This window comes from Pseudochaenichthys georgianus, unplaced genomic scaffold (genome assembly GCF_902827115.2).
Source record: "Pseudochaenichthys georgianus unplaced genomic scaffold, fPseGeo1.2 scaffold_419_arrow_ctg1, whole genome shotgun sequence".
Classification (NCBI taxonomy): Eukaryota; Metazoa; Chordata; class Actinopteri; order Perciformes; family Channichthyidae; genus Pseudochaenichthys; species Pseudochaenichthys georgianus.
Genome location: NW_027262984.1, coordinates 41607 through 66606, shown reverse-complemented (window position 1 = coordinate 66606; position 25000 = coordinate 41607). Strand labels below are relative to the sequence as shown.

The 25000-nt window shown below is 42.7% G+C and overlaps 1 protein-coding gene across 1 annotated transcript in view; it reads left to right on the top strand.

Annotated features, from left to right (window-relative positions):
* Window positions 1-25000, top strand: part of LOC117442375 (glutamate receptor 4-like) — a gene marked incomplete at its 3' end in the record, with an annotated part of 156824 nt that overhangs the window by 93225 nt on the left and 38599 nt on the right. Inside the window, exons 3-6 of the mRNA XM_034078375.1 lie at window positions 1679-1918; window positions 11994-12178; window positions 19040-19093; window positions 21820-22020. Coding sequence (XP_033934266.1) covers window positions 1679-1918; window positions 11994-12178; window positions 19040-19093; window positions 21820-22020 — 680 coding nt within the window. The remainder of the gene's footprint in view (window positions 1-1678; window positions 1919-11993; window positions 12179-19039; window positions 19094-21819; window positions 22021-25000) is intronic.

Below are 25000 nucleotides of genomic sequence, written 5' to 3'. Positions count from 1 at the left end.
AACAAGACAATATGAAAACAACAAGACAATATGAAAACAACAAGACAATAAAAAACAACAAGTCAATATGAAAACAACAAGACAATAAAAAACAACAAGTCAATATGAAAACAACAAGACAATATGAAAACAACAAGACAATAAAAAACAACAAGTCAATATGAAAACAACAAGTCAATATGAAAACAACAAGACAATAAAAAACAACAAGACAATAAAAAACAACAAGACAATATGAAAACAACAAGTCAATATGAAAACAACAAGACAATAAAAAACAACAAGACAATATGAAAACAACAAGACAATAAAAAACAACAAGACAATAAAAAACAACAAGACAATAAAAAACAACAAGACAATATGAAAACAACATAGACGTGATAGGGAATATGTACATAAATAAATAATACATTCAATTGCACGACTCCCCTCGTATTGCACGGAAGACATGATCACTTAAATATTAGCAGCGTTAAGTGCACACATGGCCCTATTAGCCCACACTCTTAGCTTCCAATCCACAGACTTAAACAATAAAAAACCCTACAATCTTCTAATTCCTCCACACAGGAAATATTGGTGAGTATTTTTTCCAGAGTAATTACTAATTTGCTCTGAAATAGTGATATTTAATTATTTTAGAGTGTATTTATTACTCATAGCTTCTAGAGTGCGATCAAAAATGCAGAGTCAATTCTATTGAAGTTAAACCACGACCCGCTGTAACGGAGGTGATCTCTGGGGCCGTAGATCTCGGTCTCTTATATTATATAGCTTCATTATTGGCGAAGTATATTACTTTGTTCCACGCTAAAACCATGCACAGGAAGCATGTGAATCTATTTGTCGCGATCTGTCTGTGTTTCAGTTTGTCTGTCTCTGTTTCCTGTTGTCGTTTGAAAGTGTTCCCCCTCCCGTCTTGTCTGTTGCTGGTGATTGTGTTCACCTGGTGCCCTGTGTGTCTCCTCCCTCCTCACCTGTGTCCTGTTGGTTTGATTAGTCCTGTGTGTGTTTAGGTTCTGTTTCCTGTCAGTGTGTGTGAGGTCCTTGTTGCTGGTGACGGTGTCCACGTGAGGCAGTCCTATTGAGGCTGTGTATCATGAACCACAGCGGGTTGTATTTGAACTCTCTGCCTCCTTGCTCGGTCGGGCGGCTCGATGGTCAGCTTCACACACGCCCACTCGTGTTACTTAAGCACTTTGGTTTATTGACCTTTTTTATTATAAAGATCATTACGGTTCATTTATTCTATTCTCAGTAAAATTACTTTCTATTATGAGTAAAATGGCAGTAGAGTTGTTTTTAATATACACTACATAGAGTAAATAACCATTAAGCCGAGTCAAATCTAAGCACATAGAGTAAAATGAACTCTAAAAATACAACTCTGACCAAAGAGTACATTTTACTCTATATAGGTTGGGACCAAATGTTATATTTTTAGAGTAACATTTTCTTCAATTTCAGTCAATTTTACTCAGAGAAATGTACTGTGCATGTATTGTTCTGTTTCTTCCAGAAGGCCTTAAATTCAGTCTTTTTGAGCCCATCATGGGTCTTGGTTTCTAATCCACAAACGTTACTACTTTAATTTCATGTCAATCTTTAAATATAGCCCAATTACGTCCCCTGCTATCCTCTCATATATTAACTGTTCTTTCTCCTTCCTCCCCAGTTTGCTCCCAGTACTCCCGCGGTGTCTTCGCCATCTTCGGCCTGTATGATAAGCGCTCGGTCCACACGTTGACGTCGTTCTGCAGCGCCCTGCACATCTCCCTCATCACGCCCAGCTTCCCCACAGAGGGCGAGAGTCAGTTCACGCTGCAGCTGAGACCCTCGATCCGCGGGGCGCTGCTGTCGCTGCTCGACCACTACGACTGGAACAAGTTCGTCTTCCTGTACGACACCGACCGGGGTGAGTGGACGAGAGAGTTTTAATCTAGATGTGTATTTAAACAGTCAGGGTGGGGAAGTGACAACCTTTTAAAAAGCAATATATGTTCCCTTGTCTGGAAGTCAATGGTTTTTGGTTAGGAAGTTATCAAATAAGGGTTTGATAACTTCCTGTTGAACACGTTTCGAAGTCTAAAAGTTCCTTTATAGCTCAACATTAGCCGCCTTTAGCTTAGTGGTGGTGACGTGAAGTCATGTGACCGTGCTGTGGTTCCTTTATAGCCCAACATTAGCCACCTTTAGCTTAGCGGTGGAGACGTGAAGTCATGTGACCGTGCTGTAGTTCCTTTATAGCCCAACATTAGCCGCCTTTAGCTTAGCGGTGCTGACGTGAAGTCATGTGACCGTGCTGTAGTTCTTTTATAGCCCAACATTAGCCTCCTTTAGCTTAGCAGTGGTGACGTGAAGTCATGTGACCGTGCTGTAGTTCCTTTATAGCCCAACATTAGCCACCTTTAGCTTAGCGGTGGAGACGTGAAGTCATGTGACCGTGCTGTAGTTCCTTTATAGCCCAACATTAGCCACCTTTAGCTTAGCGGTGGTGAGGTGAAGTCATGTGACCGTGCTGTAGTTCCTTTATAGCATAACGTTAGCCACCTTTAGCTTAGTGGTGGTGACGTGAAGTCATGTGACCGTGCTGTGGTTCCTTTATAGCCCAACATTAGCCTCCTTTAGCTCAGTGGTGGTGACGTGAAGTCATGTGACCGTGCCGTTTATTGAACACTTTCAACCAAACATTAACCAGAGATAAAATGCTTAAATATGTATTTCATTGTTCAGGTATGAGAACTGCTGCGTTATTCATTCTAATAAATCTAATTTGAAGGGATTAAAAAATATCTTTCAAACATTACACTACCTTAAACATATCTAACTCAAAGTCATTCGATTTGAATGCAATAAAAGTGTGTGTGATGTCTCCACGGCGAACACAGAGCTGTGAATGGATGCTGAAATAATGGCTGTTTTTTAATCCGAGACATCAATAGTTCCTGCACTGCTGTTGGAGGTGTTGTGGAGGGTGTTGGACGTCTCTCTCTGAGGACAGCATATTCCTCTCATCCATGTTTTTTTCTTTCTTATTTTTCCACCCCCTCACAGAGTCAATATTTGTAGTTACTCAACCCACTCCTCAAATTCAAAGGCTTTATTGTCGTATACACAGTAGTTACAGTGTAGATATAGCAATGTAAATCCAAGGTCCCAGGCTCCTCCAATGCAACATAATATATATAATATACAGTATAAACGGACATTTCACTCCTTCTTACTCATTTACGATGTCTGTATTTACTATTTAATTCATCTGCATTTAACTATACAGTATATGCCTAACCCATGCACCTTATATAAATATATTTATACATTACTACAGCATTGTTCTGTTGTGTGAGTTTATTTGTGCTCTTGCTGGTTGAATGCAAACTGTATTTCGGTGTCCTCTGTGCAATGACTATAGTTCTTGAATCTAGTCTAATCTAATAAAACATAAACCATTTTTTTATTTCTTCCATTAATTGGTATTATGTCATTTAAAGGGCCCGTGTCATGTTTCTCCGGTTATCACCCGTCCCCTTGTGCTATGAAGGTTGTTCTGCGAAGGTGAACGCCTCGTTGGACATTTCTCTTTTTCTTCCTGGGTGCAGTGCCCATACCCAAATGGAATCCGTGGAGCTCCTCACACACACACACACACACACACACACACACACACACACACACACACACACACACACACACACACACACACACACACACACACACACACACACTCTCTCAGCAGCGAAACTGTGGCACACTGTAGGTTTGCGCGTTTGGGGGTGCGGGTGCCAGTGGAGCCTCGCAGATGGGGGTGCTGCAGCCCCTCAGCACCCCCCCTTCCCACGTCCATGGTGCTCAGGCTGAGTCCAGGCTGAGTTCAGGCTGTGTCTCGCAGACCCCACGTAGCAACCAGGAAACCACACCAGTAACCCAGCTCACACTGTCCCCTCCTCACAGCAGCGAGCCGCGTAACGTCCCGCCCACACGGCCCCCAGACCCCACGCAGCATTCTCATCTGTTTGTCATTGCTGGCGTCATTTTCTGGTTGCTAACAAACGCCATGGTAACACATAATCACTGATGTTGCGCTGTAACGTGGTGGACTCATCAGAACAGAGTGGGCGAGCTGACCAATCAGAGCACAGTGGGCTCACAGGGAGGGGGGGCAGGAGCTCCAGCAAGCTGTGTAGGACACAGAGTGAATACACAGACTATACAGAGATGCTGTGAGAAACCAATGTGAGTTTGGAACATTGAACGATGTGAATTTATTCTAGTCGACTCAACGATGGAACTATGATCAGTGGAAATGGCCGTGACACGGGACCTTTAAGTATTTCTTGGTGTCATGTTGACATCTTGAATGTGAGTAAATGATACCCCTCCCCTACTCGTCCTGTAAAAATCAAATTATACAAAGAAGAGATACAAGAAAAATCGACTTCAGTTCAGTCATGAAGTATTTGTACCTCACTACTTCCCACCTCTGAATACAATAAGCGCAATGCTGCAGAGAAAGCGTGCGTCTCTCAAGTCTCTCCTCCTCCCCAGAGTCACATTCCAGGACTTTAGAAAACCCCGTCGGTGTGTGTGCGACAATAACAACTTGGACTGGACATTTCCCGGTTACATCCAAGTCGAGAGGCTAAATGTAAAACATGTCCCTGTGTACTTAGTGTTAGCCGTCATTGAGCCCTTCACTGTGATAGTTTACATTTTGTATCTTCTGTTATACTTCCACAGTTGTATCTGCTATTTTGAGATGTTTATATTGTATATTTTAAATGTTCTACTGTTTTTTTGTTTCTAATTATGAGCAATACTTGATTTTCATTCTGCTGCCACGAAAAAAAAATCCCAATTTGGCATTAAATGAGTCATTAGGAGAGAAATGTCCGTTTATATGTATATTCTATATATTATGCTGCATCGTTGGAGGAGCCTGGCATTTAATTCATTTCAACACTTGGATCTCGCTTTCATACATTCTGCAGAAGCGAGTCAGAGGTGGGGGGGTTTCTGTTTCTCTGCAGTGAGAACGGGTCCGGGCCCGTGTCAAGATGGCTTCCCTCAGAACGACTCATTCCCCGTCCTCTCTTTTCTCTTTTCTCTTTTCTCTTTTCTCTTTTCTCTTTTCTCTTTTCTCCACTCCCACGCTTCACTGGGTAAAAACCCTCTCAACTCCTCTCAACAAAACCCGCTTGTATCTGATCCAATGTTCTGCAGAAACACAACACAGGTTAGCTGTGAGGCCGTGCTGCCCTACAAGAGGCATATCAGTGTGTAGTGTCTCTACTTTAAAGAGTCCTCTCCTGCTGATGTTCAGGTGTATATCAGTATGTAGTGTCTCTACTTTAAAGAGTCCTCTCCTGCTGATGTTCAGGTGTATATCAGTATGTAGTGTCTCTACTTTAAAGAGTCCTCTCCTGCTGATGTTCAGGTGTATATCAGTATGTAGTGTCTCTACTTTAAAGAGTCCTCTCCTGATGATGTTCAGGTGTATATCAGTATGTAGTGTCTCTACTTTAAAGAGTCCTCTCCTGCTGATGTTCAGGTGTATATCAGTATGTAGTGTCTCTACTTTAAAGAGTCCTCTCCTGCTGATGTTCAGGTGTATATCAGTATGTAGTGTCTCTACTTTAAAGAGTCCTCTCCTGATGATGTTCAGGTGTATATCAGTATGTAGTGTCTCTACTTTAAAGAGTCCTCTACTGCTGATGTTCAGGTGTATATCAGTATGTAGTGTCTCTACTTTAAAGAGTCCTCTCCTGCTGATGTTCAGGTGTATATCAGTATGTAGTGTCTCTACTTTAAAGAGTCCTCTCCTGCTGATGTTCAGGTGTATATCAGTAGTGTCTCTACTTTAAAGAGTCCTCTGCTGCTGATGTTCAGGTGTATATCAGTATGTAGTGTCTCTACTTTAAAGAGTCCTCTCCTGCTGATGTTCAGGTGTATTTCAGTAGTGTCTCTACTTTAAAGAGTCCTCTGCTGCTGATGTTCAGGTGTATATCAGTATGTAGTGTCTCTACTTTAAAGAGTCCTCTCCTGCTGATGTTCAGGTGTATATCAGTATGTAGTGTCTCTACTTTAAAGAGTCCTCTCCTGCTGATGTTCAGGTGTATATCAGTATGTAGTGTCTCTACTTTAAAGAGTCCCCTCCTGCTGATGTTCAGGTGTATATCAGTATGTAGTGTCTCTACTTTAAAGAGTCCTCTCCTGCTGATGTTCAGGTGTATATCAGTAGTGTCTCTACTTTAAAGAGTCCTCTGCTGCTGATGTTCAGGTGTATATCAGTATGTAGTGTCTCTACTTTAAAGAGTCCTCTCCTGCTGATGTTCAGGTGTATTTCAGTAGTGTCTCTACTTTAAAGAGTCCTCTGCTGCTGATGTTCAGGTGTATATCAGTATGTAGTGTCTCTACTTTAAAGAGTCCTCTCCTGCTGATGTTCAGGTGTATATCAGTATGTAGTGTCTCTACTTAAAGAGTCCTCTCCTGCTGATGTTCAGGTGTATATCAGTATGTAGTGTCTCTACTTTAAAGAGTCCTCTCCTGCTGATGTTCAGGTGTATATCAGTATGTAGTGTCTCTACTTTAAAGAGTCCTCTCCTGCTGATGTTCAGGTGTATATCAGTATGTAGTGTCTCTACTTTAAAGAGTCCTCTCCTGATGATGTTCAGGTGTATATCAGTATGTAGTGTCTCTACTTTAAAGAGTCCTCTCCTGCTGATGTTCAGGTGTATATCAGTATGTAGTGTCTCTACTTTAAAGAGTCCTCTCCTGCTGATGTTCAGGTGTATATCAGTATGTAGTGTCTCTACTTTAAAGAGTCCTCTCCTGCTGATGTTCAGGTGTATATCAGTATGTAGTGTCTCTACTTTAAAGAGTCCTCTCCTGCTGATGTTCAGGTGTATATCAGTATGTAGTGTCCTTTACTTTAAAGAGTCCTCTCCTGCTGATGTTCAGGTGTATATCAGTAGTGTCTCTACTTTAAAGAGTCCTCTGCTGCTGATGTTCAGGTGTATATCAGTATGTAGTGTCTCTACTTTAAAGAGTCCTCTCCTGCTGATGTTCAGGTGTATTTCAGTAGTGTCTCTACTTTAAAGAGTCCTCTGCTGCTGATGTTCAGGTGTATATCAGTATGTAGTGTCTCTACTTTAAAGAGTCCTCTCCTGCTGATGTTCAGGTGTATATCAGTATGTAGTGTCTCTACTTTAAAGAGTCCTCTCCTGCTGATGTTCAGGTGTATATCAGTATGTAGTGTCTCTACTTTAAAGAGTCCTCTCCTGCTGATGTTCAGGTGTATATCAGCATGTAGTGTCTCTACTTTAAAGAGTCCTCTCTTGCTGATGTTCAGGTGTATATCAGTATGTAGTGTCTCTACTTTAAAGAGTCCTCTCCAGCTGATGTTCAGGTGTATATCAGTATGTAGTGTCTCTACTTTAAAGAGTCCTCTCATGCTGATGTTCAGGTGTATATCACTATGTAGTGTCTCTACTTTAAAGAGTCCTCTCCTGCTGATGTTCAGGTGTATATCAGTATGTAGTGTCTCTACTTTAAAGAGTCCTCTCCTGCTGATGTCCAGGTCAGGTGTATATCAGTATGTAGTGTCTCTACTTTAAAGAGTCCTCTCCTGCTGATGTTCAGGTGTATATCAGTATGTAGTGTCTCTACTTTAAAGAGTCCTCTCCTGCTGATGTCCAGGTCAGGTGTATATCAGTATGTAGTGTCACTACTTTAAAGAGTCCTCTCCTGCTGATCTTCAGGTGTATATCAGCATGTAGTGTCTCTACTTTAAAGAGTCCTCTCCTGCTGATCTTCAGGTGTATATCAGTATGTAGTGTCTCTACTTTAAAGAGTCCTCTCCTGCTGATGTTCAGGTGTATATCAGTGTGTATTGTCTCTACTTTAAAGAGTCATCTCCTGCTGATATTCAGGTGTATATCAGTGTGTATTGTCTCTACTTTAAAGAGTCCTCTCCTGCTGATGTTCAGGTGTATATCAGTATGTAGTGTCTCTACTTTAAAGAGTCCTCTCCTGCTGATGTTCAGGTGTATATCAGTATGTAGTGTCTCTACTTTAAAGAGTCCTCTCCTGCTGATGTTCAGGTGTATATCAGTATGTAGTGTCTCTACTTTAAAGAGTCCTCTCCTGCTGATGTTCAGGTGTATATCAGTATGTAGTGTCCTCTACTTTAAAGAGTCATCTCCTGCTGATGTTCAGGTGTATATCAGTATGTAGTGTCTCTACTTTAAAGAGTCCTCTCCTGCTGATGTTCAGGTGTATATCAGTACGTAGTGTCTCTACTTTAAAGAGTCCTCTCCTGCTGGTAACCCTGTAATGGATGTCTCTCTCCATGGTGCTGGAACTGGGAAAGAGTGGCTTTGAAGAGATGTAACAAAGACACATGTCCAGGTGACCTTGAGGTATCGTCCTCACGGCTTCATGTAAACAAAATGGGGTTTTCTTTGGATTATTATTTTGACATTTCTCCAGAAGTCCTACGGCAAAAAATATACAGAAATATCGTTTTATTAATTGTAATGATCCGGTTGATTTCATTCACTTCTCTTAATTGATGTTGTATTTATTCATTTCCCCTCAACCGATGGTTTGGCGTATTAAACAATGCAAACAATAACACGGCTATGATGTCGCAAGAAAGCAAAGACGACCTTTGATCTTTTAGATATAATTAGATCACAAACACAGAGGGCCCGTTTGGGTTTCTATACTTCCTTTCAAAGGACTTGGGTGCGTGTGTGTTATTGTCTTTTATATGGACATGCAAGTGCTCTTCAGAGGCTGCTGGGCTGCAGCACTCTTTATTGCTCACACACTGGCTTCATGCCGTATTGACTGAAATGTAAAATGAGACGCGCATGGCTGAGCTCCGTCAATGAGAGGCTGGAGCTCTGCAGAGAGGAGGAGGAGCACACACACACACACACACACACACACACACACAGACACCCACACACAGACTCACACACGCACACACACACACACACACACACACAGACTCACACACGCACACACACACACACACACACACTCACACATGCACACGCACACGCACACACACACACAGACGCACACGCACACACTGACACACAGAGACTCACACACACACGCGCACAGACACAGACACACACAGATACACTGAAACACGCACACACACACAGACACACGCACACCCCCACACACACACACGCACGCACACCCACACAGACACCCACACAGACACACACGCACACACACACACACACACACACACACACACACACACACACACACCAACAGACACACAGACACACACGCACACAGACACACACACACGCACACCCACACAAACAGACACACAGACGCACACGCACGCACCAACACAGACAGACACACACACGCACACACACAGACTCACACACACACAAACACACACACACACACACACACACACACAGACACACACACAGACACACACACACACACACAGATACACATACGAACACATGCACGCACGCACGCGCACACACACACACACACACACACACACACACACACACACAGAGAGAGAGAAAGAAACAGTAGGGGTGAGAGAAAGAGATTAGATGTGAAGAGCATGGGAAATAAAAGGGGAAATGAAAAGAGAGGAAGCAAGGCAGTAGTAAGGAGGAGGAATGGACACACAAGAGGAGAGAAGTCAAGGAAAGAACACAAGAGGAAACAAGGAGGAAGGAAAGAACAGGAGAGGAAACAAGGGGGGAGGAAAGGAAAGTAGGGAGGGTAAGGAAAAAGGAAAGAAGAGAGGAGGAAGGAGAGGAATGAGAGGAGTCCAAACTAGGGAGAAAAGGAAACAAGGAGGGATTCAGAATATACAGACATTTACTCAAATAAGATTTAAAGGCAGGACTTGTACTTTCGGATGTTTTCGACACTACTTTTGCTTAAACTTTAGAATCCACTTCATTCATGTGCTAGTGCTGAGGGTGAAGTGTTTGACAGGAAATGCTTTCATTTTGAAGTGCAAGTCTGTGTCCTGCTCTCGCTCTCTACCTGTTCTGTTTTGAAACGATACGAGTATGTCGAGTGCGTTTTCCCCGTCTTCTACCGTTCTTGTTGGAAACGGTTATATTAATATAAAGTAAAAACATTCATTTCGGACTCGCTTTGTTCTTCATTCGAAGCTTCTATTATACAACAAGGACGTCCGTGTGTGTGTGTGTGTGTGTGTGTGTGTGTGTGTGTGTGTGTGTGTGTGTGTGTGTGTGTGTGTGTGTGTGTGTGTGTGTGTGTGTGTGTGTGTGTGTGTGTGTGTGTGTGTGTGTGTGTGTGTGTGTGTGTGTGTGTGTGTGTGTGTGTGTGTGTGTGTGTGTGTGTGTGTGTGTGTGTGTGTGTGTGTGTGTGTGTGTGTGGGGGGGGTGCTGCCACAGACCTCCCTCTAATGAGGAGCGGGGGTGTGGAGGGGGAGGGGGGTCGGGATGCCAGAGTGCGGGTTAATCCTGTAATTGGGAGCAAAGGGAGGCGGGTTGCCAGGTTGTGATGGCTTCCAGGAGGGAACGTTTAAGAGGGACATCTGTTCCTGCTGCTCTTCCTCTCCTCGTCTTCTTCACACACAAACATGACAGCAAGACGCCCACAAGAGTTGTTACACCACCTGCTCCTCGACTGGACAGAAAGGCAGGGTCTGGTTGGAGAAACATAACATATTTATACTTAGTGGGTCTCTTAGATTGAAAAGGGTTCATCTTGCCAAGGATTTTGTGTAAATTAAAGCCAGTTTGCAAGTCAGTTATTATCAGCCCAACATAACTATATTATAAATATAGTTATGTTGGGCTATAAAGGAACTAAACTACAGCACGGTCACATGACTTCACGTCACCACCGCTAAGCTAAAGGTGGCTAATGTTGGGCTATAAAGGAACTACAGCACGGTCACATGACTTCACGTCACCACCGCTAAGCTAAAGGAGGCTAATGTTGGGCTATAAAGGAACTACAGCACGGTCACATGACTTCACGTCACCACCGCTAAGCTAAAGGTGGCTAATGTTGGGCTATAAAGGAACTACAGCACGTTCACATGACTTCACGTCACCACCGCTGAGCTAAAGGAGGCTAATGTTGGGCTATAAAGGAACTACAGCACGGTCACATGACTTCACTTCACCACCGCTAAGCTAAAGGAGGCTAATGTTGGGCTATAAAGGAACTACAGCACGGTCACATGACTTCACGTCACCACCGCTAAGCTAAAGGTGGCTAATGTTGGGCTATAAAGGAACTGCAGCACGGTCACATGACTTCACCTCACCACCGCTAAGCTAAAGGTGGCTAATGTTGGGCTATAAAGGAACTACAGCACGGTCACATGACTTCACGTCACCACCGCTAAGCTAAAGGTGGCTAATGTTGGGCTATAAAGGAACTACAGCACGGTCACATGACTTCACGTCACCACCGCTAAGCTAAAGGTGGCTAATGTTGGGCTATAAAGGAACTACAGCACGGTCACATGACTTCACGTCACCACCGCTAAGCTAAAGGTGGCTAATGTTGGGCTATAAAGGAACTACAGCACGGTCACCTGACTTCACGTCTCCACCGCTAAGCTAAAGGTGGCTAATGTTGGACGTGATGACGTTTAGTCGTCTCCTTTAGACACTTGTTAGCAACCGCCGTTTTTAAATTCACCAGTGGGGTATTTACTGATGTATTTTATGTCGTAGAACAAAAATGTTAAGATCTCTTCCACTTGTGTGAACCTCAGACCTCAGATCAGGAAAACAACAAAACACACTAAAACGATTAGCTTCCAGACGAGGGACAGGAAGTGATAAAATGCTGACTCATTTCAGTGTTTGAGGACTCACTCCTGCACCACCTATTGACTACATGAATACAATATCATCCTGCATCATGGTCCAGTGAATGACTACCTCAGACAGATACTCTTCCCTGTTTCACCCCCCCCCCCCTCTCCCGTGTGTGTGCTTCAGGATACGCCATCTTGCAGTCCATCATGGAGAAGGCGGGGCAAAACAACTGGCAGGTCAGCGCCATCTGCGTGGAAAGCTTCAACGACGCGAGTTACCGCCGGCTGCTGGAGGATCTGGACCGGAGGCAGGAGAAGAAGTTTGTGATCGACCTGGAGGCCGAGCGGCTGCAGAACATGCTGGAACAGGTGAAGCTACCTTTACATTTAGATGTTAGCGTTTGGGTTTTAGTAACAGGCCGTGATGGACAATTACGCATTCCTTTTGTTACTTCAAGTAGATTTAGATTCTTATACTTTGCACTTTTACTTAACTAAGATTTAAATGCAGGACTTTTACTTGTCACAGAGTATTTTCTGATGTTTTTGTCACCACTGTTGCTTAAAAAATCCACTTGCATTCATGTGTTAGTATAGGCTTGTTTGAGACCTGCGCAGTTGCGATCAACGTCTTGCTCGTGCGTTGCATGATGGGTAGTCATTTTGTCCGACTTGCTCTGGAGGCTCGCCCACATGAGACGTTGAAATCTCGCGGGACAAAGACGCCGCAGCCTTGACGGTACGTCCACACGGCAGCTTCAGAAGAAACTTCCACCGCTTCCACCGCTTCTCTGCCCGTTGACTTTGAATGGGGATGACGTCACTTTGCCTCGCTTTTCCCCGAACTGCATTGTGGGGGAGCGAAGCGAAGATTTCCAGGATCTCCAGGATTCAAAAGTTGAGCAATGTTCAACTTTTGAAGCTGAGCTGGAAGCGCCAGCCAATCAAACACGTTTATGCAAATCTGACAGTAGAAGCGCTAGCCAATCAAACCGCGTGTAAGCAGGGAGAACCAGACCGCAGTTCATTTCCTCATATTCCAAACGAGAAGTTACGGGAGCAAATCACCCGGTTCTTTACGACCAGAACTATTACCGGGATACAAACCGGAGGAACCAGGCATGGAGGGAGGAGGCAGAGGCAGTGGGGGAAACTGGTAGGGTTTCGCCTGTTTGGGGAGTTTATATATATATATATTGCTCGCATAAAATCCCCGGGGTTTTTTGCTTTGTATGTCGGGGGCGGGACATTCATGTGATTGGTTGTTGGTCGCAAAAAATCCCCTAGCTGTCAGACACACCCAGCTCCAAGATGTTCAAGATTTTTGAAAAGCTGCTGTGTGGACGTACCGTAAGAGCGAGGCGCGGCGAGGCGGCGCAGTTGCTCTCCACGAGCTGCGGAAGCGAAATGCTTGATGGGAAACGGCTCGCTGGTATCTCGAGCTGAGCGCTCATTGGTGGTTTTTACCACGTGCTGCTGATGAAGCTCTCCCATTGGCTGGCTAAAGTTTGTTGTTGTTTTGTGTCAGTTTTACGTCGCCACTTCCATTCACATTTTTCATCATTGTTCCACAATGTTTATCATCATGAAATTAGTATCTAGTAGTATCTGTCTATTGTGTACATTACTTTCCACTTCACTGCTTGTTGCACCTGGTTAGAAGCTAAACTGCATTTCGTTGTCTCAGTACCTGTAATATGTGCAATATCAATAAAGTATTTACTATTTACTTAGTACATATCTGACATTATCGATTAAACACATGTGTGCATTCTTTATAAATGCAAACCGAGTCAAGCCGACTGCGGAGGTGGCTGTATGCACCTTCAAGCTGTTTGCAATCCGCCAAAAAACCGAGAGAAGAAGAAGAAGAAGAAGAAGAAGAAGAAGAAGAAGAAGAAGAAGAAGAAGAAGAAGAAGAAGAAGAAGAAGAAGAAGAAGAAGAAGAAGAAGAAGAAGAAGAAGAAGCCGTCTCCGAGCTGTCCGACTTCAGGCGAGCTTTTTGAGACCTCCCCCGGCTGCGATCGGCTACTCTCGAGGCGAGCCGCAACGCGTCTCAAACAAGCCTATTGTGTGTGCGTGCGTGCGTGCGTGTGTGTGTGTGTGTGTGTGTGTGTGTGTGTGTGTTTGAAATGAACGAAAGTAATTGAATTACTTTGGTAGTAATTTCAATTAGTTTTATTAAAGCAGATCAAACAGTGATCTGATATTTTACTGACCATATGATCAATGAGTCCAAACTGATCCTACACACACCTACACACACCTACATACACCTACACACACCTACACACACCTACACACACCTACACACACCTACACACACCTACACACACCTACACACACTCTCTAATTACATCCAAATGATCCCCATAGTGTGTTTCCAAACCAGCAGCGGCTGAACAGAAAGGACAGAAGTGAGACTCGACCACCCGCCTGTGTGTTGCTCGTGAGAAAGTGCACCAGTCTGTTCTGATCTCCGCGATCTGGCACACACACACTCAGAATATGATGTTTCTTCCTCCTCCTCCTCTTCCTCCTCCTCCTCTTCCTCCCGGTTCCTCGGGGCGACGGCTGTCTCTGTAAATCTTCAATTATTCAGCAAATCTCCTCGCTGACATCTGTCACAGTTATTTCCTTCTCTGCAGGAGTGAGTCTCTCTGCTCCTCCCTGCGACAGAATATTCCTATTTATGTATATATATATTTTAAAGCACACAACAGATGAGAGCTGGGCGACATTACAGAGCGATCAGTACGAGTACAACGCGGATACATCACAGCTGCAGCTCACAGGGGAACAGGTGGGGCGGAAAGACGTTTGAATAGTCTCCATGTCCCCAGTATGTGTCCTTCGTATCCTTCCCTAGTTGGAGATGAAAGGTGTTTCCTCCATAGGAAGCATGGTGGTGGAACTTCTTCAAAATACATTAGATTCATAAATCAGGTCCATCTACTTTTAAACTGATATTGTGAAATGAAAGTCGCCTCAATAACTTCAGGCAGACGTCTTCCTATAATATACTATCTCTGTTTCACTGGATACATATCTTCCCTTTTATCATCATGTATGCCCAAAGGACATTCTTTATAAACGCTTTAATACTGCTAAAGAACCATTTTGAGGATTTGATGCACAAATTAAATACATGTAAAAGTACATGTAATAAGTACTCAGATCTTGAGTAAAAATAGAAGTACTCAGGTCTTGTACTTGAGTAAAAGTAGAAGTACTCAGGTCTTGAGTAAAAATAGAAGTACTCAGGTCTTGAGTAAAAATAGAAGTACTCAGATCTTGTACTTGAGTAAAAGTAGAAGTACTCAGGTCTTGTACTTGAGTAAAAGTAGAAGTACTCAAGTCTTGTACTTGAGTAAAGGTAGAAGTACTCAGGTCTTGTACTTGAGTAAAAGTAGAAGTACTCAGATCTTGAGTAAAAGTAGAAGTACTCAGATCTTGAGTGAAAGTAGAAGTACTCAGATCTTGTTCTTGAGTAAAAGTAGAAGTACTCAGATCTTGTACTTGAGTAAAAGTAGAAGTACTCAGATCTTGAGTAAAAGTAGAAGTACTCAGATCTTGAGTAAAAGTAGAAGTACTCAGATCTTGTACTTGAGTAAAGTAGAAGTACCAGAGTGTAGGAATACTCTGTTACAGTAAAAGTCCTCATTCAAAATGTTCCTCAAGTGAAAGTAGAAAAGTATTCTCATCAAAATATAGCGAAAGTAGCGACAGTGAAAGTAGTCACAGTCCGTTTCAGAATAATATATCTGATATGTTTGATAATGATTGCATGAAGTTACAAAGAGACATTTGGAGGTTCCTACGGTTACAGTGTTAGTTAAAACCTAAAAAGAGCATCGAGTGTTTGTAAAGGATCGGATGCTCTCTCTTCTCCGTCAGCTGTTCCGTGGATAATACTTTCAGGGTGAATCTATAAACCTGCTGCCTGCATCTGCTTTGTGAGAGGCAGCTGCTCCGATATGTTAATGTACAGACTACATGTAACCCTCCCAACTCCTGCATCTATTTGTCTTCACATCTGCATCTTGAAGCTCCGCCTCTGCAGAGCGAGGGTTTGAATCCGTCATTCGGCCTCATTAGCTGCTTATTTCCAGCCGGTCAGAACATAGCGAGGCTGACGACGAGCCTCCAGATGTTTCTCTGAATGTCAGAGCACGAGATCTGTGGAAACAAACCTGTTTCATTTACAGACGGGAAGCTAATCTGCTGCAGGCGAACTGTACCATAGCTGCAGAGTGTAAAGGCACAACGTGAAACTTTTCTGCATTTAAATCAATGTTTTGTACATTTTTATATATGATAACAACAACGTTCAAACCCTAGAGACATTTTTATCAACTTTAATCAAGAAAACTGTACTTTTTACATCTTCTTTGAGTATTTGTAAGGTTGTCGTTGTCATACATTGTATTTTTTAACAATTTTTTCATTTTGAGCAAAGGACTCACATCCCATTCAGCACGTCCTGTAATTAAGCACTAATGAAAACATAATGATGCAGTGGCGAGCCGTCAGGGCCCTAGGTCCTCTCTGAGGGCCTAAGATATTCTACAACATAAAATTTAAAAACATTAAAAAAAAAATTATATATTTTTTAAAATATATTTTTCATTAGTTTGACCAAAATATCTTGATTTAATTGCATTTAAAATAACATTTCCAAAGAAATAAATCCTTCGAATCTGCCTATTCAGTTTCTGTTGGAATGTGAAGGGTTAAATGAAAGCAGCTCGTCTCTGCCCGCTATAGTAGCTGAACGAGAGAGTAATGTCAACTGACAGTACAATTGACCAATCATATCTTCCCTCTAAATGGGTGGGTTTTATTATCGCGGGCTTTATGACAAGTTCCGCCCGCTGTGAAGATTTTCCTGTTTCCATAGCAACAACAACTTCCTGTCAACAGCGTAAACTCGCCTTCAAAATAAAAGCATGCCAAATTACACTTAAGGCAGACAACTGCAACGAAAGTAACAAACACAATGCAATATCCTTTTCCATTTCAAAGAACACCAATTGGGTTATGTACAGGTGTTGTTTCGTGTGGTGGGGGGTCGCTGTCATCGATGCGTTTTGCACCCCGGGCCGTTGTTTTCATATTCCGCTGAAGTATACCTCAACATCGGCCCCTCTGTTGTTTCCCCGACTCAGACTGCAAGGACTCTGGGAGTGACCCTAGATAACAACCTGTCCTTCACTGCAAACATCGCTGCAACAACCCGCTGCTGCAGATACACGCTTTACAGCATCAGGAGGATGCGTCCCCAGCTGACCCAGAGAGCCACGCAGGTTCTGGTCCAGGCTCTCGTCATCTCACGCCTAGACTACTGCAACTCCCTCCTGGCTGGTCTACCTGCATGTGCCATTCGACCTCTCTCATCCAGAATGCAGCGGCTCGTCTGGTCTTCAACCTTCCTGAATGTTCCCACACCACGCCGCTCCTCCGCTCCCTCCACTGGCTTCCGGTAACTGCTAGAATCCACTTCAAGACCCTGGTGCTTGCGTACCATGCTGCGAATGGATCTGGCCCTTCCTACATCCAGGACATGGTTAAAACCGTACACCCCAGCACGTGCACTCCGCTCTGCATCAGCCAGACGACTCGCTGCACCCTCGCTGCGAAGGGGACCCAAGTTCCCATCAGCAGAAACACGTGGGTTTGCTGTCCTGGCTCCAAGATGGTGGAATGAGCTCCCATTGACATCAGGACAGCAGAAAGCTCACACACCTTCCAGACTGAGAACTCATCTCCTTCGACTCCACCTCGAGGATAGAACTATTAACAAAGCACTTATATACTAACAAAGGACTGGCTTCTCTAAAGCCAGTTGAGTAGCACTTGAAATGTTTAGCTCTATGAAGCCTGATGTACTTTATGATTCTGTTTTCCTCAAGGTTGTGTCTTCCTGGTCGAATGCACTTATTGTAAGTCGCTTTGGATAAAAGCGTCAGCTAAATACAATGTAATGATGTAATGTAAAGTATACGCTGTGACGCTATTCCATTTCGGCCAATGAACCCCCTGTAACCTTACAAAAAAATGGGCTTTTAAAATGAATGTCCGAGAAGTTTAAAAGCACTAAATGTCCCCAAATATATCAGCAATGTTAGAGCTCTCGTACCTGAATAAACGCTAAAGTCAGATCTGTAGCGTTCCACTGAATGTCATCATTAACATAAAGGCTCCAGCAGCTGAAGGTTAAATATGAACATCTTGTCCTGCTTTACAAAGATCACTGGCATTAATACATCCGCTAATTATCATCTCTTATGCATCAAATGACCTTCTGGAGAAACCGTTAAACATGTTTAGACCTTATTTCAAGGTCTAACGAAAACACACAAAAAAAAAACCCATTGACTTCCAGATGAAGGACAGGAAGTGCTCTAATGCTGACACAAGGACTGATTCCTGCACCACTCTAGACTAATAGAAGTTAAACGTCTCAGTGGTGTGTTATTGTGTTCTAATAGTGATACATTTCGATATAAAGGAAGTGTTTGATTTGAAATCGTGCATATCGCAGCTGTGTCTTCATCTCAATTCACGCCCGCATTAACCGGACGTCCAGTAGGATTTTCCAGCAGATGTCAGCTTTCAAAATCAGTTTTTATCAGCAAGATGCAGCTCTTTGTGTGTGTGTGTGTGTGTGTGTGTGTGTGTGTGTGTGTGTGTGTGTGTGTGTGTGTGTGTGTGTGTGTGTGTGTGTGTGTGTGTGTGTGTGTGTGTGTGTGTGTGTGTGTGTGTGTGTGTGTGTGTGTGTGTGTGTGTGTGTGTGTGTGTGTGTGTGTGTGTGTGTGTGTGTGTGTGTGTGTGTGTGTGTGTGTGTGTGTGTGTGTGTGTGTGTGTGTGTGTGTGTGTGTGTGTGTGTGTGTGTGTGTGTGTGTGTGTGTGTGTGTGTGTGTGTGTGTGTGTGTGTGTGTGTGTGTGTGTGTGTGTGTGTGTGTGTGTGTGTGTGTGTGTGTGTGTGTGTGTGTGTGAGACGCATTGGCACATCTCTGAAAGCGTGAAGCGTTTGTTTCCTCTGTGACACGCCGGCCTGTTCATTTGTTTAGACGTCCGATCTTCCATGGATTAACCCACACACACACACACACACACACACACACACACACACACACACACTTGTCACACGCACCGTTTACTGTAATTAACGTATGCCCTGCTGTGATCCGCTCACATTAACGTTGAGTTGTGCTTCGCTTCCTGCAGATCGTCAGCGTGGGGAAACACGTCAAAGGCTACCATTACATCATGGCCAACCTGGTGAGGAGTCCATTCTTTTCTCTGTAACTTCGTTTCTTTCCCGTATTTCTCTCTTTATCTCCAACATCGGGTTCACTCCCAAAGGTTCCCGTGCTTTCTGTGTGTCTGTTGGCCAACTGTGTCACGGTGTAAAGGCTGCATTGTCATGTGTACGATAGCCACAGCATATGTTGGCAATTAAAGGAATAATAATTAAATCAAGAAATATCGTGGCAATAATAATAATAATATATAAAATGAATAGTAAAATAAATACTAAATATTTAAATTGATAATAATAATACAAATAATAATAATTGTTCACCCCCCGCCTGAAACCAGAGCCCAGTCTACTCTGATTGGTTGCTGGCCGGCTCTGTTGTGATTGGTCAACCTCTTAGAGATGTCCCACCCCTTTAGCCTATCACGTGCAATGTGTAGGAGTGCTAGCCAATAGGAGCGTGCGTGTTCCGTAGTGATGTCACTGTATTAGAGAAGTAAACAAAAGTGTCCAATTAATGTGTCTTTATATGTCTTCTTCAATATATGCTACTTTATACTTCTCCTCCACTGCATTTCAGAAGCTACTATTGTACTTTTAACTCCACTACATTTATCTGACAGCTTTTTACATATTCAGATTATTAACTAATAAAAAAATAGTACGTACGTACAATGTGTCTGAGCGCTAGCCAATAGGAGCGAGATCATTACATGGTGATGTCACTGTGTTTACCGGAAGTAAACAGTTCAATGGAGGGCGTTTAAAAAATACTCAAAAAGCATAATAGGGCCTCTTTAAATATATTTGTATGTCCCCGTGTTCCGTAGTGATGTCACAGTGTTCCGTAGTGATGTCCCCGTGTTCCGTAGTGATGTCACAGTGTTCCGTAGTGATGTCCCCGTGTTCCGTAGTGATGTCACAGTGTTCCGTAGTGATGTCACAGTGTTCCGTAGTGATGTCACAGTGTTCCGTAGTGATGTCACAGTGTTCCGTAGTGATGTCCCCGTGTTCAGTAGCCGTGTTGGGCAAGTGTTTTCCAAAATGTAATACAGTACATACTACATAGTACTTATTACCGTCTTTTTTAAGTAATAAGTTACATTACAATATTACTGTCTATGAAATGTAATGAGTTACATTACTTTTGAGTTACTTTCACCAAAATAATCGCAAAATAATGGCTAGGTATTTTAAATGCTAAAATGTAGTTTAGTGCAGCAACTGTGTATGCCCTTAAGGCTACTAAAAACTTGTATTACAAGGCTTAGTTGAATACTCGATTCTGATTGGTCAATTCCGTTGCTAAGGAGGATCAAGAAAGAGAAAGTAAAAGACGGAGCGCTGGACGTCAGATGAATCAACAAAAGAAGAAGTGAACACGAACAAGAACACGGTGTGGGCTCTGCAGGGTTTAAGGACTTGTTAGTGGATCAGAAACTGTGACCAGAGTGGGACAGTGCTGCCGTAAAGTTGTTGTTGTTGTCGCATTCGAGCCATTGGTGCGCCGCGGAACGGAGTTTTTAATTTTCTTAGCGGAAACAATACGATCATTTTAAGTCAATAAAATAATTTCAATTAATATTGGGAGTCGATTCCTTGGTTTGTTTAGTATCTGGCCGTGTGATAAGCGGGGTGATGTGCAGCGACTTGGTCGTGATGGGGAAAGAACACCCTTCAGGCTCATCAAGAGCAGCCTGACTGATTACGTAAACTCCAGGCTTACTAATCTACCGGCACCATTTTTCTCTGGTGTCGGAATGTCTCGTGATGTTAGTCAATTCTTAAAAATCAAAACACCATTTTCATTTTGGGTTAAAACTGCGTTACGGAGAATTGTAACGGGTAGTATATTACCCAAATGTCATTAGTAATGCGTTACATTACTTCGTTGCAGCAAAAATACATTACTGTAACTCCGTTAACACTGTTGGTGATGTCACAGTGTTCCGTAGTGATGTCACAGTGTTCCAGTGTTCCGTAGTGATGTCACAGTGTTCCAGTGTTCCGTAGTGATGTCACAGTGTTCCGTAGTGATGTCAGTGATGTTCCGTAGTGATGTCACAGTGTTCCGTAGTGATGTCACAGTGTTCCGTAGTGATGTCACAGTGTTCCGTAGTGATGTCAGTGATGTTCCGTAGTGATGTCACAGTGTTCCGTAGTGATGTCAGTGATGTTCCGTAGTGATGTCACAGTGTTCCGTAGTGATGTCAGTGATGTTCCGTAGTGATGTCACAGTGTTCCGTAGTGATGTCAGTGATGTTCCGTAGTGATGTCACAGTGTTCCGTAGTGATGTTCCGTAGTGATGTCACAGTGTTCCGTAGTGATGTCAGTGATGTTCCGGAATGGAAGAATTCCTTTATATATTTTTCTCCAGTTTTTCTGTGTTTTCTCTCTCGTTTCCTCCTCAGGGTTTTAAGGACATTCATCTGGAGCGCTTCATGCATGGCTTGAACCATTAAGAAATTCTCAAATTAAAAAATATTATATTGAAAGTAATACAATTCTAAATAAACAAAAAAAACAAATTACCCTGTAAAAAAACATGAAATGACCTTGTTTTAGTTTAAAATGGTGCATAAACACAGGAAGTAGGTCGAGGTTGATATAAAGGAAAGGATAAAAGCGCACTGGGGGCTTTTTGAACATAATGTTCTGGAATTTAAGAAGTCATTTGATTTTTTCCAGTTTTTCTGTCCCTGGATTCAGCGTTTTCTCTGGTTTCTCTCTGGTTTCTCTCCTCAGGGTTTCAAGGACATTAATCTGGAGCGTTTTATGCACGGCGGAGCGAACGTAACGGGCTTCCAGCTGGTGGACTTCAGTAACCCCATGGTCATAAAGCTGATGCAGCGCTGGAACAAACTGGACCAGAGGGAGTACCCCGGCTCCGACGCCCCCCCCCAAGGTATGTCTAACGGTAATGAACTTTGTCTGATTTTTGGGAGGGTATTTTGGGGGATTTTAGGGATTAGAATTAGTGCCGATTCAATGATTGGTGTTGGTGTATAATGGTGCATAAACACAGGAATGAATTTGATATTACGGAGCAACTATCAAACTTTGTGTGAAACCATTATCCAGTTCTTAAAGCAAAAATAATATATGGAAAATAATACAATTCTGAAGAAAAGGACAAATATAATAAAGTGCTTAATGGTACATAAACACAGGAATTAGGTCTAGGTTGATACAAAGGATTAAAGCATAAGAGGACCTTTTTAAACAAGCAGCTCTTGCATGGTACATTATATTCAAACCGAGTTCAACTATGACTTGATATTAGATGATAAGATCAGCGGACTTCACAGTGCAAAAACGTACAGTATGCATTAAAAGAAAGGTGCATAGTCGTGGGAATTACTGCACATGCTTTCCGTGCTTTAATAATTCCTCTGAGGTGACTGGAGTTGTTGCAGCAGCGAGAAAACAGCAGGAACAGAACAGTGTCAGATAAGATGAATATAACAATGTGCAAGGTGAGCACACAACACGCTGATACAGAACTGCATTAAAAACTGACTTAATGCACAAAATAATAAATAGCAAACTGTGATAAAACGTGTGCGCGCAGCAGCAATCTGCTCCATCTCGTCCACCGCTTTCTCACAGCACAGATGTGACAGATTGACCCACATTGTTCTCCCGCACACGGATTTAAAACGCCACGGTGGTCAGAAAAACCTCGGAGCCTATCTGTGTCCAACTAAGATTTCTATTTTAAAATCCAGAAGCAGTGGAGTGGAAACGTGTGTGTAGTGTGCCGTGTGTGCGATGGATTCAGGGGGTTCAAATTAAAAGTTTACACCACAGGGCGATATCACATGACGGTGTGTGTGTGTGTGTGTGTGTGTGTGTGTGTGTGTGTGTGTGTGTGTGTGTGTGTGTGTGTGTGTGTGTGGTGTGTGTGTGTGTGTGTGTGTGTGTGTGTGTGTGTGTGTGTGTGTGTGTGTGTGTGTGTGTGTGTGTGTGTGTGTGTGTGTGTGTGTGTGTGTGTGTGTGTGTGTGTGTGTGTGTGTGTGTGGGTGTGTGTGTGTGTGTGTGTGTGTGTGTGTGTGTGTGTGTGTGTGTGTGTGTGTGTGTGTGTGTGTGTGTGTGTGTGTTTGTGTGTGTATCCCCACTCCATTTCTTGATAAATTGCTCTCTCTCTCTCTAAATTACTCGGCTCCCCCATTAAGTTTGTCCACAGCGCGGTTTCTTTCTCCTGATATATTAACAGCAGCGGTGAGTTTGGGCTTTCCCCCGGCAGCTCTCACTTTGTGAAGACGAATGCAATGCCTGCTGTTTGAAAGCAACAGGAACCAGCAGGTAGTGAGCTAATGAGAGATTCCTGCGCTGCATGAACACAACACGCTTATAAACTCCTTCCAACTGTGGTTTCACAAAAATGATCTTTCTATTCACCGTATGCTTCATCTGCTCTAGGCCAGTGTTTCTCAAACTTTTTCATACCAAGGACTTAACCAATAAAAGAACACTCGCGGACCACCTAACTCCACAAATATCCAAAATCACATCGTTTTTCTAGAACAGATTACAAATTGCCTGAAAGTGGGACAAACAATTGGCAATATGTGTGATGAAGGTGTTGCGCTGGGCTATATCATGCAATTGAAAATGAAACTTAAGCTCGCTCCATTGCGGAGATATTCCCGCGAGAGTGCGGAAAACTTAAATTCATTTATTTATTTCAAATGTGAAATTTTACCAATATACTCACGGACCACTTGGGGGCGCTCACGGACCACCAGTGGTCCGCGGACCACACTTTGAGAAGCACTGCTCTAAGGCGTTTCCATAGTGCCTTATTTTGTGTTGGTTCTTCCTGTTAAAGCGTAATTGCTATTACATTGCATAGCGTTACCGTCTTTATCAACCTTTAACTGCCAGATAAACAGCTTTTAAGCTTTTTAATAAGCTCTTATTAAATAATAACACTTTAAAAGGAAATAAACTAACCATGTAGATTACCAATATGTGATTAGTTTATCCAAACAGCACATAGTTGGGAATTTACATCCATGTTTGAGACTTGAGACTGTGAAAGAAGCCAATTTTCACGTCACCAATGTTTTTACTTGCTCTCACTGTGCTCAACAGCAGACACGGGTCCTCACTGCAAGAAATCAAATAGTAATTCAAATTTAAATTCAAGAGAGCCAGTAGTTTTGCCATAGCTAGATAGTCAAGCATCCAGCTAGCTTGATAGATAGGTAGCTAACTCAAGATAGATAACTAGTTAGATTAAAATCGAACATAATCTAGCTTGAAAAGTAGATAGCTAACTTTCGATAGCAAGCATGTTAGCTAGAAAGCTAATGTAAGCTAGCCAGCTTCTTAGATAGCTAATGTTTGCTAGTTAGCTTGTAAAATACATAGCTAACGTTCACTAGCTAAATAGCATCAGTGCTGTCTGACCAAGATGTTTGCATTTACACCTGGCATTTCTTTGTGGTTTTACACATTTGTTTAGTTTTTAAATAAGGCAGGACATTTAGCATTTCAGATTACCAATGTATGATTAGTTCATCCAAATAACACATATTTGGGAATTGAAAGCCATGTTTAAGACTTAAGAAGCTGTGTCTTAAAAGCAATGTTTTACTGCCTGAACAGTAGACACAGATCTTCACTGCAGATTTAATCATATGTTATCAAATAATAATTCAAATTTAAATTACGAGAGCCATAACTAGCTAGATAGCTAATATTATCCAGCTAGCTTGTTATAAGAAAGATAACTAGTTAGATTTAAATCTAATGTAATCTAGTTTGTAAAGTACATGGCTAACTTCAGATTGCAGTATGTAAGTATGTTAGGTAGAAAGATTACGTGACCTAGCCAGCTTTCACATTGCTAATATTCACTAGTTAGCTTGTAAAATACATTGCTAACGTTCTGTCGTTAGCTAGATAGCTAACGTTCGCT